The sequence below is a fragment of the Ornithodoros turicata genome, chromosome 5 (genome assembly GCF_037126465.1).
Source record: "Ornithodoros turicata isolate Travis chromosome 5, ASM3712646v1, whole genome shotgun sequence".
NCBI lineage: Eukaryota > Metazoa > Arthropoda > Arachnida > Ixodida > Argasidae > Ornithodoros > Ornithodoros turicata.
Genome location: NC_088205.1, coordinates 11,541,302 through 11,553,872, shown reverse-complemented (window position 1 = coordinate 11,553,872; position 12,571 = coordinate 11,541,302). Strand labels below are relative to the sequence as shown.

Genomic DNA, 12,571 nt, shown 5'->3' with positions numbered 1-12,571 from the left:
CAAATTTTTTCGACAAAGTTCACAGCTGCTCCTCACGACAACCTAAATGCAGCGCAGGTCTTCTTATGTCACGTGCAGACATCGGACCGGAACGATGACTAGTTTCCCCGGGCGTTTTTTGTAAATTGCAAAATTTTATTGCTCAGTGACAATGCACGGCGCAGCTGAAATACTGTGCATGGTGTTTCCTGATACACTGTTCCTTGCTCCTTTCATAATCTGTAGCATCAACTCAATCTCCATCTTTCTAAAGATAAGTGGAGCTAAAATAATGTCTAATAAGGTTGTTTTGAGTGATATTCTTACAAAAGAAATACCTTTCGCTGTGAAGCGACGTTGAGCTAATGCTAAAGCCATCGAGAAAGGCAAGGAGTGGTGGGAACTAGAACCCACGCTTCTAATGGCTGCTGGTGATGTGAACTATCCATTGCAGCAGGACTTCTCGTCCTATTTGTCAGCAGCTTCAATAGGGCAAACTGAACATGTAGTCGCCCTTCGTGACACCCACTCCTAGATTTCCCGAGCACAAACCCGGGACTATATGCAACTAACCAGGCCGAAGCTAGCACACAAATTGGGCTTAACAAGAAGTTTCGATGAATGATCCGTCGCCTATCTTTAGATCTTTAACTCCAATTCACACCTAATTTCCTGCGCGATGTTTGCCTTTATGGTTCAAGCAACATGACACTTAAACTGCTCCCCAATAGTGGCTCTATTGAAACTATATAGTCAGGAACAGCTTACCAACGAAACAGAAATTCTTCAGTCTGGTCGCATTGCCTATTCACCTGTTTAAGTTGATTCTCCGCTCTGTACCGTTCCCAGCGTTCACGAGAAGCGCTCGTGTTGCTTCTCGAGCTAAATAAGCTCTGGTCTCCTTTCAAATCCGCGTAAGCAGTGAAGGGAGGCAAAGGGGAGCCGATCCCTCATATACTGGAGAGGGGCCCCTTGATAACGCGGTCCTCCTCCGGGTGGGCCATGTCTTTGAAGCCGCGGCCGATAAAAAGGACGTCGGGACAGTGTTGCTTGCGCTGCGTTGCTTTTTCCGGGAAGATTTTTTCCTAAAAATAGTTTTACGGCGGCGTGATAAAAAGTGATGGGGGATCTGCAGAAGGTGATTACTTCTATGCAGTGCACATGAGTGCAGCGCTCAATGTGAATAGTCTAGAGAGAGGTGCATTAAAATGAGTCAACGAAATGTCCGGAACTAGGGAAATTACATTTTTCTGTTTAGGGGTACAATTGAAAATGCGTGTTATGCGTTGAATAGGCAGGTTCATCAAAATACCCGATTGGGTGTATTAATATGAAATCTCGCGCTTTGAGATTTTTTTCTTTTCTGCGCTTAAAAATGAGGGGGATAGAGCTTTTGGACATCAAGAAGGCTTTTGTGGACAGAAGATAGGACATAGGGCTTATTAGAAAAATACAATGAAGTTTCTGAACTGAATATATGAAGTTATGTAGCGCAGTAAATGTAACTCAGGGGCACTTCCTTTGTGATGAATATCAGAGTGTTCCTTATAAAACATTGCGCAGGCATTCAGAGTTGTCATATATAAAATGTAGCAGACGCAGATCTGTATTTCTAGGAATACAGTTGTAGTGGATGACGACGACTGTGCATCAGCTGGAAGCTCGCGCTCTCCCACATCTAACCATCAGCTGTTCGATAGCAACTGATCCAGCTGATCGTACTAAAGTAAAACGCTACCCCCTCACGTATTGTGGTTATTCCTTAGCTACAGCATCACGGCTCTTACAACAGTGTCCCATATACTGAAACAATATGCTCGGCCGCAGCCGTCCTTTGTTCATTGTTTAGTAAAATACGTACAAACTTGAAAAATGAAGCCGCTCCGGTTCAAGGCTCGTTGGTGAATGAATATTGTCAACACCGAAATAGAAAACTTGCAGGAATTGTGGGAAGGGTGCGCCAGAAATATCAGCAGCTCACGCTTTCTATGAATTTGTATTTGTATTATTTACTTATCTCTACTTACTGCACATGTTGTGGAAGAAAAAGCCTAACTAAGAAATGCCTCAAATATTGTATTGCGGACATTTCGAATACGGGCTACGACTCTACAGCGCTCACTAGAACAGTCTCGTGTTCGAAATATTGACGTTTTTCCAAATGAGGCTGTGCCTGTCAAGTTCTACGTATTTCTTACGCCGGTGTCCCATTCCATTCCAAGAAGCCTGCCTTACCCTTGCGCTTGTATGTGTGTCTCTGGGAGTTCGTCTCAGTTTCCTTTCAACTGCGTTATTCAAAGCCCATTCTGGTCGTGTAACAGTAACAAGAGAATATCTGAACCCAGGCGGATGAAAGGAATAAGGAACGTTTTTGTTCTCAGTGGCGAACCCTAAGGCTAAAGGAGAGCCAGGTTGCAAAGACGAACTGAATTAGGAACTTCGCACTCCAGGATTGTCTGTGCCTGCGGTCGGATGTAGTCAAACGTGCAGAAAGTAGACTTGAAACACATAAAGAAAGCCGACGATGAAGCCGTCTTGTATCTTAATTAATTCAATAAGTAGACAGTGACTAATTTGATTGGGTTTGTTGCGGGAATAATATTTTTCTTCCGGTGGCTGTGATTGGATAATTGTTGTGAAGACTATACAAACACAGAATACTCGAACATAAGTGTCCGCAAAGTTTGTCTGTTAAAGGAAGGGAACAGGGGGAAGGGGTATACATTTAATAGAAAGAAAAGAGGAAAACGGAAATGTCAGCCGGGCTGATGCCGATAGAGGGCATATTTCTGAAGATTGTGTTAATTTGACGGATGAATTTGCGAGCTCTTTGCATAGCTTCTACCTTCGTTCTGTCATTCGTTCCTCTGCATGTGACACATTGTAATGTTCTGTCATGTCAGTGCGGGTACGAAACAAGCTACGAGGGGTTGTAAAGTGGTCTTTGCCGCATACCTACTCCTAGAGTGGCAGAGCACGCTTTAAAGGCGTCTCTACTGCGCACTTCATCTGGTTGGGTAGCATGCCCTCCTTGGCAAGCATCTTGCTGAGTAACATATGACCGGCGAGCCTGCCATCCTTGGCAGTTAATGTATCGTATTGTCAAAAGCTCAACACAAGAATTATCTCAGCGTCCCTGTAGTCACATGCTGGAATGTTTCTTCGCGGTTCCTTTGAATGAATTGTAGATTTAGGTAGTTGAACATGAATATGAGGTCGCAGAAATCGCTAGACGAATGCTCCCACGAGTCCCGATAATTGAGAAATAGGCGATCTGCGCTCCTAAGTCACTAGAATTTCCGTAATACAGGTAAAAACACAGCCGAGGTTGTATTTGTGCTCCTTTCGACCACGATTTTTGTGTTGCTTAAGGTTCAAGCTCTGTGCGAATCAAGAGGTTTTATATAGAGGGGCGAATCAAGAGCTCCATAGAGAACCGTTTCTCACCGTGTAGTTACGGTGGTATTCGTCATATTTTGAATCCGGTTCCAGTAATAAACAACTTTCAAGAAGCGTACCAAGTAACGCCATCTATCCGACAATAAAAGTACTGCATCCGGTGCTCTGCTTCACGGAGCGCCACCTCCCTCGTAGCCGAACAACTTGAAGGTGCCCGACAGTTACCGCCGCCTGCATTCAAACTACACAGTAGGCCACATGCATGCGCGCGTAGAACATATTCCTGATACATGGTATGTATTAAAACATAACTCATGTGTGACACTTAAATAGGAGCACGCAGGAAGGGGGACGGAACTGAGCGTGAGAATGAGATTATTTGTTCGGTCGGTTGTTTGTTAGGTAACGATCCGTGGTTATAACATTTTATGTTGGAAATCGGAGTTGGACATTAATACGCACGCGTGGTCTTCGTTTAATTTTCATACAAAATATTGCTGTAGAGACGGTGTGCACGCAGGTAGTGCAAGAACCATTGCAACTGCTCTCGGTCACGAGTTACGCCGCACTGTGGCACGTTTCGGAAAGCTATGCTGTACTTTTATGCTGGAATATGCCGGCTTCTTCGAGATTGTTTACTAGAAGAGAAATTTTCTGCCCACCTGTTTTGCGCTATGTATATGCAGGGTGTGTGTGTGTGTGTGTGTTTTCCGAGACAGATTTTTCATAAAATAAACTATAAGGGCTAGAGACATGCTGTTTTCACTTCTATCATCTCTGGGACGGCGGATGTTTTTGTCATATGTTGCTCAACCGTCAAATGACTAATTACCTAAAAATCGTTAATTAACTTTTTAATTATAGAAGCTACGAAGTTGTTCCAATGAGAACATCTGCTCGTTTCGGTGGCCTGATATCGTAATCGCTTTCAGAACAAAAATCCGTTCGGTAGATCGTCCGCAAAAATTCGTGAAGGAACACCTTTTATTTTCTTTATTTTGTTCATTGCGCATCTTCGGAGACCCGTCTTTCCTTCACCCCCTAGTGTGAGAGGGTGAAAGTGCACACTGTCGCCTGTTGCGTCCTGGACAAAGATTAAAAGAAAACAGAAAATGCAACCCAAGATTAGGCCAGTTCCGGTAGCGTCACCCGATACACGTGTTTTTCTTTTGTTTTAGTTAAAGCTCAGCTTGGACGCATGAGGCGGCACTGTGGCGACATCTTCGATGCATGAGGCTCCGTCACCCTCTCACATTGGGGGGTCAAGGAAAGACGCGTCTCCGAAGATGCCCAATGAACAGAATAAAGAGAAAAAAAAAAGGTGTTCCTTCACGATTTTTTGCGGACGATCTAGTGAACGGATTTTTTTTCTGAAAGCGCCTACGATATCAGGCCACCGAAAGGAACAGATGTTCTCATTGGACCAACTTCGTAGCTTTTATAATTAAAAAGTTAACTAACGATTTTTAGGTAATTAGTCATTTGACGGTTGAGCAACATATGGTCAAGAACGTCCGCCGGCCCAGAGATGATAGAAGTGAAAACAGCATGTCTCTAGCCCTTATAGTTTTTTTTTAAATGATAAAGATGTCTCGAGAAAAAAGAAAAAAAAGATACCCTGTATGTCACGGAGTCACCGACAAGAAGCCAGCTCCAAATATTGTTCGCCACCTCATAACATTAGTTTTTGTGCCTGCCATCGTGAGGTGCGGCAGCAAATAATGCATTTGAACAGACAAAAACTATCAAAGGTTATTCCTTTGGTTCCTATTACATGATTGGCATTTTGTCATCCCATTATGTCGCACTATCATCTACTATGTGAACTTCACTTTTTAACAACAATACCATTAACCCACCTGGCCTTTCCCCATTGCATTGGCATTTCTGCCCCAGGCCCCTGGCATTTCTTTTTTTTTTGTTGTTGTAATAATCGTAATAGCAAGAACAACAATATTTTTAGGACGATGAATGGGAAGCTTTATCGCAAAGGGTGATACTCTACCTCATTGCTGGTGGTGATGTGGGGAATAAAGTAATGAGTCCATTCACAATAAAGTCTGAAGTGCTATGGTGTCCAAGACCTAATAAGCGTATATGTATATTCCTCCCGCTAACCTTTTGAATTGACAACATAAACAACCTATAGACGAAGATGTAATCTAAATTGCTCTGATGAGACGGTAACGGAAACTACATGAACCCCCCAAGATATGATGCAAAAGAGAAACCATCGAAGTGTACGTCCCGCCATAGGTAGTAAGTCATAACAACAACAACAACAACAACATGGATGAATGGATGATGATGATGACGTGAGGTGTTTCCCTGCGTTGAGTGCAGGACCCTATCCCATTCCAGTACCAGTACTGTATCTACAGCAAACATGAACTGCAAACTATATCTCTTTATTGTCTTTCGATCACGCTAGTGGTGTTGATGGTGGCGTTATCGACTTGCTGGCTACTTGCTGGTGATGGTGGCCGTGATCCACTTGACGGCTGCACCGACACGGTTAACGAGGGGAGGTCTAGGCTTAGTACAGGACGTCGCAAATTCAACTAGACCACTCAGCTGTGGTTTACCGTCCTGCTTTGCGCATACCATGGGTGCTGCCAATGCATACTGTATAGGAGAAACAAGGCGTGTGAGTATCAGAGCGCAAAAATGCGCGTCGCGTTGTTCGTTCGAGAGAGTTCGATGTTGTGGTACATAATCAGGAATTTCGTTCCATTCCTGCACTTTACGTTTACGCTAGTTTAAGGCGGACTCACTTCTTAATAAAGTCTACGGGGAATTTTCGTTCTCAGGGTTGTTGAACAGGGTTGTTCACAGCTAAATGTCTACAAGTAACAGGTACCGGGGTGTTCCTCTCGAGTTTATCCAGGGAATGACACATTTTTGAAGGAATGAAGCGATCCACTGATTTTTTGCGAATTGTCAGATTTTCACTACATGGAAGTTTATAAGAGATGCAACAAAATCGCTTCTTCCTTCGGCATGCACGGCTGCGATATCTGGGCCGAAGTGGTGTCATTCCATGATAAGGCAAGCCTGAGCGATGTCTTCCCTCGCACCGTCTACATGTTCATGAAGTTCGTGTTTATCGATTAAACGTTTTGCTGGTTTGAGCCTTCGTGTTTGTGTTTGTTTACGTGTCTTACCCATCGCTCAGGCTTGCCTTATCATGGAATTTATCCACCAGCTAGCCTGCATTTACGCCATTCTGTCAATGGTGTCATTCCCTACTGTAACAGTCTGAGGAACTGATTGGAATCAACAAATTCGACAAACTTACTGCAGTTTTCCAGATCCCCGCGTAAGGAAGTAATGGTTTGTGGTTTGCTAGCATGTTCTGCACGACGGTGCCGATTACATCACTTCCTTAGAAAGAAGGAAAGCAAAACGAAGTATACGATTTTCCGGCGGTCCCGCCCTCGGTCGCCGGAAGCTAACGTGTACTAGACCGCATGAGTCCGCCTTAACTCTCCCAGTATACAGACCAAAATCTCAGGTGAAAGGTTGGCCACGGATGCCCATAGCCACGACTAAAAAGGGAGGCAGAATGGCAAACCTGGAGAAGGTTATCGTCGCAGACAGCGTAACTGGCACAAAACTTTGTTTCGGTGACCAGATAATCGCGATCAGGACCATATTTCTCCTCGCAATCCTTTTGAGGAACTACCTGTAGCTGATCCAACCCCTGAGGATCGTAGGTGTCCGGCCCTGAAAAAAAAAAGAGTCTTTTAGCTCACGGGGGAAATATAGACTTCGTTGAAAGGAATATTTTATTTCACTGCAAAGGGCAGATGCACCGCGCGTTCGCTGAAGAGCTACTCAGTGGAATGAAAGGGGATCAGCATGGCGGAACTGGGAATGGGAAGTGGCCGCACGAAGATGCTGCATTTTTTTCATCTTTTTTTAGTGCTCTCTAGTGCACTCTTGTTTAGTGCACTCTTTAGTCCAAAATTTTTTAGGGCACTTAGTTTGTGTTGGATAGGTTTGATAGGTTTTGGAAACAGAATAGGTTGGTCTTAAAACGTATTGGTTCTTTCTTTTTGTTTCTCTTTTCTTTTCCTTTCCTTTCTTTTTGTTGCTTCCTTTGTTGCCTTCCTCTTTTTCGATCCCCCTTTTTCTTTTTCCTTCCTTTTCTTTTTCGTTTTCCCCTTCCCCTTTTTTTTCGGAATAGCAAGCCGGCTCTTTGCCTGGCTAAACTTTCCTTTCTTTTTTTCTTAAGAAACATAGTCCCCCCCCCCCTATTGGTTTTCAAACCATATTGTGCCAACAGTGGACGCCTGTACCGCGCACTTCGAATGCCCAGTCGGTTCAGTTTTGCCCAGAAAAAATTCAGTCCTTCAAGATGCACCCCGTACATCTGTCAGGGTTCGACAACACTTTAAGGGCCATTGAGGTTTGTACTTACTGTTGTACACATTCCAGCCGGTCGCTGTGCACGTAGCATCTTGGATGTCGTCATCTCCATTTGGCAAGGCAACTGCTGACACGTACTCATTAAACTCCAACGGTGTGGAGAGCTTCAAAAGTGCAAAGTCGTAGTTGAAGTTCGTCCCATTAAACTGAGGGTGCCCAACGACCTGAATGTACCGACAAAATTGAGTGCTTGCACGAATCAGATTGAAAAGGTGATTACCTCCGGTGAATGTGGTAAATGGTGAATAACGACGTAAATAATAATAATAATAATGATGATGATGATAATATCTACTTTTGTTTAGGTGCCCAAAACAACCACTAGGGTTCCTCATTGGTGCACCACAAAATGTTATACATGTTTAAGTAGGCTATGAAAAACGAATACATTCAAATAGACAAAATGGCAACAAAGTTAACAGTGAAACGTCGAAGTTAAACAGAAACGATAGTACTAGTACGTGTAAGAAACTCATGGGAAGGAGCGAAAATGTCAATGTCATTATGTTGCGACGCGGAGTTCAAGTTTAGTTGTAAACGGTTGATTGGATGAACCTTTGCAAATGAGTGAGGATAAAAAACAAGATGAGACCTCCGAGTACAGTGGGGGAACAGCTGTTTGTTTCTTGCTGTTTTGTTCATTACAGAGGAAAGCAAAAAGGGATCGCTTCTTCTTGAGTGTCGAAAAATGACCACCATATTGATTACTTCCAGGCCTTTTCCTCGCGCTATAACTGTCTCCATTTTTGTTCCGAAAATTATAACGTTACCAGTTACCCCAAGGGATTCGATGTTTTCATTGGGTCATTCCTCGATCATTAATAATTAACAAGTTATTTAACGGAAGTTAATTAATAAATCGACACAGAAGCTTGCCTTGCCCTCTGAAGGTGGGCCTTTAGGCGAAGAGTACATCGCCATTGGTTAAAACTGGGGAAAATTGATTTTTCTAGTTTTAAAGATTATAGTTACAGTGGACACCCTGTATATAATCGTTTAACGTGGCGTAAACAAGCGTACCTCTGCGAAAGTCCGTCTTTGACCAGATGGCTCGTCCACCGACAAATCGTACCTTCCAAACCAGGCATTGTTCAGGCGGAAACTGTGAAAAACGCAATGGAAATTGTAAACCCGCAGTCTTGGGTGTACCTGATTTAGGGCGTGCAATAAGCACTGGGTGAAACAAATACGAATACATTCATACATTGGTTATTTTACCAACCACCACCACCACCAAATACGAATACATTCATGACGGCTCGGTCCTTGGCTCAAGGTCATGGCGACAGTTTCACTGTTTCGAACCTACTCGCTATCTAACCTTTGGTATGCAAAACATATTTGCCATCACTCCAGCTATGCGCACGGGGATTTTGACGAAGTTCATTTTAGGAAACATTGCATGTGAACGGTTGTTTCTGCTTTTCTAACTGTATCGCGTTGGTTGCCGTCAGCTGTAACTTATTTACTTGGTCTTTCGGTTTTTCGGAGTGTGTTTTAAAGAACACAGAGGCGAATGCCCTAACACCAAAGCCCCATGTCGTAAACAGAGCGAGAAGAGACTGTGACCCGAAGGAACCCAACCTTTCGCCGCTGTGGTGGGTGAGCTGCAACATATAATTTGTCCTATCATGTTCTTTCCACGTACTGTTACTGTTTGAGATTGTTTTCAATTTTAAAGAGCCCTACTTTAAGCATAGATGGTTGGTCAATATCCAGCTGTCGTTGAGCACCGCTGCGTTGCAGTGAAACATGTCGTCCGTATACAGGGCGCCAAGCCAAGGGTACTTGTGAGGATCAGCGTCTTCTCCGAGACCCGCAGAGCGATAAACGCCTGCGAATAAAAACACAACAAAATATGATTCACCAGCGTCATGATACCGAAGGTACGATGTCGGACTAGAAGCATACAAGACGTTAGTCCCGAGTAGCTCGGGACTAACGCCTCTATTTTTTTTTCTTTTACCAGTCAATAAATCGTACAATAAGGTATGCACTCTTAAAAATGATGGTGGTGGTGGTGGTGGTGGTGGTGGTGGTGGTGATAGGGCTTGCCGTTGTCGGCCTCACGTATGTGGGCAACGTCACGACTCACGCCCTGGGGGAATGTGCGTCCTGGGCCGACTTCTAAGGGAACTGTGCCGACATATGTCTGAAAGCGTCTGAGGAAAACCCAGGAAAAACACCAGACAGCACAGCCGGCACCGGGATTCGAACCCAGGTACCTCCCAGTCTCGACGTGAAAAAATGAAGTTCACCACATAGCACACTCCTAGCCAATCATCATCCCGAGTGACATCGTTCTCTCTCCTGATTTGTTGAAAACGGGAAGCGAACGCCTTTTTGTGACATTTATGCAGAAACCTTAATCGTCAGAAAAAGGCGTACGCTCCGCACTTTCCACAAATCAAGGGTAATAGAATTATCGCTCTGTACAGCGGTCTTTAAGAGCAGTCGTGACGCAGCCCACATTCGTGAGGCCAACAACGGCAAGCCAATTTTCATCACCATCACCACCACCACCACCTTTGTTTTAAGAGTGTGCGCTATTTCTTCTTCCACAAAGCCAAACCAAATCGGTGAAGAAGAAAGAAAGAAAAAAAAACCTGGATATCGAGGGAAATAAAACGCATGATGTTTTGTGTATACACTGGGTTCCCGTGTGCCGTTTCACACATGAAGATCTACACCCACATTGAACCTAAGAGCGGCATGGAATATAGTACCTCAAGTCCTCAATCCTAACAAAGTTTCTTCACCTAAGAAATTATGCTATAGCGCCACCAGGTGCCACCCATACGGCTCCTGTAGTTTTGGTGTCGCAGCATCGCCCCCCCCCCCCCCCATCACACACACACACACACACTGGTGCTGGTAAAAGGGTTCGCCGTTGTCGACCTCACAGTGGTGGGTAAGTAGTTGTCGCGTCGTTGTGTGATGCGGCTACCTATCCCAGACAATAGGAGCAAGCGTATGACAATACACCGTACAGCGAAAATATTTCGCATGGTTACTGCTAATAGAGAGCTTGACGAACGAAACAATGTTTGGAGCCACGTGAAATGTCACCGGACTTCTCCTCTAAAACGCTAGCGACTACAACGTGTTATATCTTGATATGGTGATCGAACTCGCTGATAAGGCAGAAGCATCGTCGATGACTGGCCGACGTTCAGTGTAAATGCTGCGAAGGATGTTAACTCGTTAGCGTGCGAAAACTAAAAAGAAATTACTCGTCTAATAGCGTATACAGCCATCATAGAAGCGGGGTCAATACAAGAAAGTTATCCCTACAAATATAGGCTTGACAATAATACAATGGCAATAAAAACATGGAGGGGAGGGGATATGGTCTGCGTGGACTGCGGCGCATCCCGAGCAAGTGGGTTCATATGCCGTAGTAATTGTAAAAAAAGGAAAAAAGGAAGACATCAATTCATACTTGGCGGCAAGGCGTGGCAAGTGGCTTCATATACTCTTAGTAATTGTAAAAAAAAAAAAAGAAGAAGAAGAGAAAAAAAAAAAGAAAGACGTCTACATACCTGGTGGCAAGGCGTGGCTGAAAGCCAGGGCAGCTGCTAAGACGACGATACCTTCCATGGCTGCGCTGTGGAGTGTACACCTATGATATCGTCTCGGCATTCTTTATATACTCGCCTTACAAGTGGCGTGATGTTGTCCGAAGTCACGTCGGCCAACGCGTGCAAACTGGACACTTTTACTTAGGTAGCACTTTTGATCGCCGTTCATCGGCGTATTATTTTACACATGTTCTACGCCGGCGGTTTTCCAACACCTCAGCACATACAGGTGTAATGTTGGAATGTTCTCGACGACCAGGCCGGTCACTGCCGTACAGCGGCATATCGTTTAACGCATGGTAACTGTATACCGAAGAAAAACGGAAGTGCTACGGCATACAAATGGGGTTGCTGATTCGGACAGAATACAGTGTACGCTTGAGTAATCGCGCGCGTATATGTAGTCATGAAGCTATTTTTTGCAATATACGCTCCTGTTTTTCTGTAGCTTTTCTAATAATTTGTGTCCTGAAGCAGAACGGGCGCTAGAGGTCCCTTTTCTCTTTTCGTTAACCAAACTGCCGGAATGAACAGTGCGCACATGTAGACATCAGGGACAATGGATGCAGGGGTATAGCGTGCCTGGGCGGACTTTGTTAAGAGGCTGTGGAGGTATATGCCATGAAAACGCGTCGGAAAACCGAAATGAGCTCATGAGTCTCATTACCTCGCAGTCGGACACGCTGCTGGGGGAATACCTCGCGTCGGCCGTCAATTTCTAGACGTACCTACGATGTCTACGACTCCTCCACCAATTTCGTACCCAACTTTCTAAAGGCGCTACGGTACCATGCAGCTGTCGTCATGGTTTCTTGTGAGAGGTTGTTCTGTTGTGTCAGAACTGCCAAGTCGTGCTGAAAACAAAGAACGTCCATAGGTGAGGAGCAAAAACGTTGTTAAAAAAATGGCTCAAAGCAACTGTAGCTAAGACCGGCTTACAGACGTGAACGGATGGAAAGACGACAACGGGAAGGCGTGAGAGGTATTTAGGTATTTAGAGGTAGGGGGGGGGGGATATATGCTTATAAAGAAAGAAAAAAGGGAAAGACTAGCCCTGCCAAGAGTCGGCTTGCTATTCTAAATAAAGAAAAACATGAAAAAAAAAGGACGGGACGCATGGATACATACAGAGAGACATTGGGGTTTAGTATGCGTCCTGGGCCGACTTCAAGGGGAACAGT

At 44.5% G+C, this 12,571-nt stretch overlaps 1 protein-coding gene across 1 annotated transcript; it reads right to left on the bottom strand.

Annotated features, from left to right (window-relative positions):
* Nucleotides 1-5,770: 5,770 nt before the first annotated feature.
* On the bottom strand, nucleotides 5,771-11,455 carry LOC135394021 (chymotrypsinogen B-like). Its single transcript, XM_064624444.1, has 6 exons — nucleotides 11,352-11,455; nucleotides 9,499-9,643; nucleotides 8,830-8,911; nucleotides 7,802-7,973; nucleotides 6,953-7,104; nucleotides 5,771-6,003 (listed from the first exon to the last, which is right to left on the bottom strand). The coding sequence occupies exons 1-6, from the start codon at nucleotides 11,449-11,451 to the stop codon at nucleotides 5,842-5,844; spliced, it is 813 nt and encodes a 270-aa protein (XP_064480514.1). The 5' UTR covers nucleotides 11,452-11,455; the 3' UTR covers nucleotides 5,771-5,841.
* Nucleotides 11,456-12,571: the final 1,116 nt, after the last annotated feature.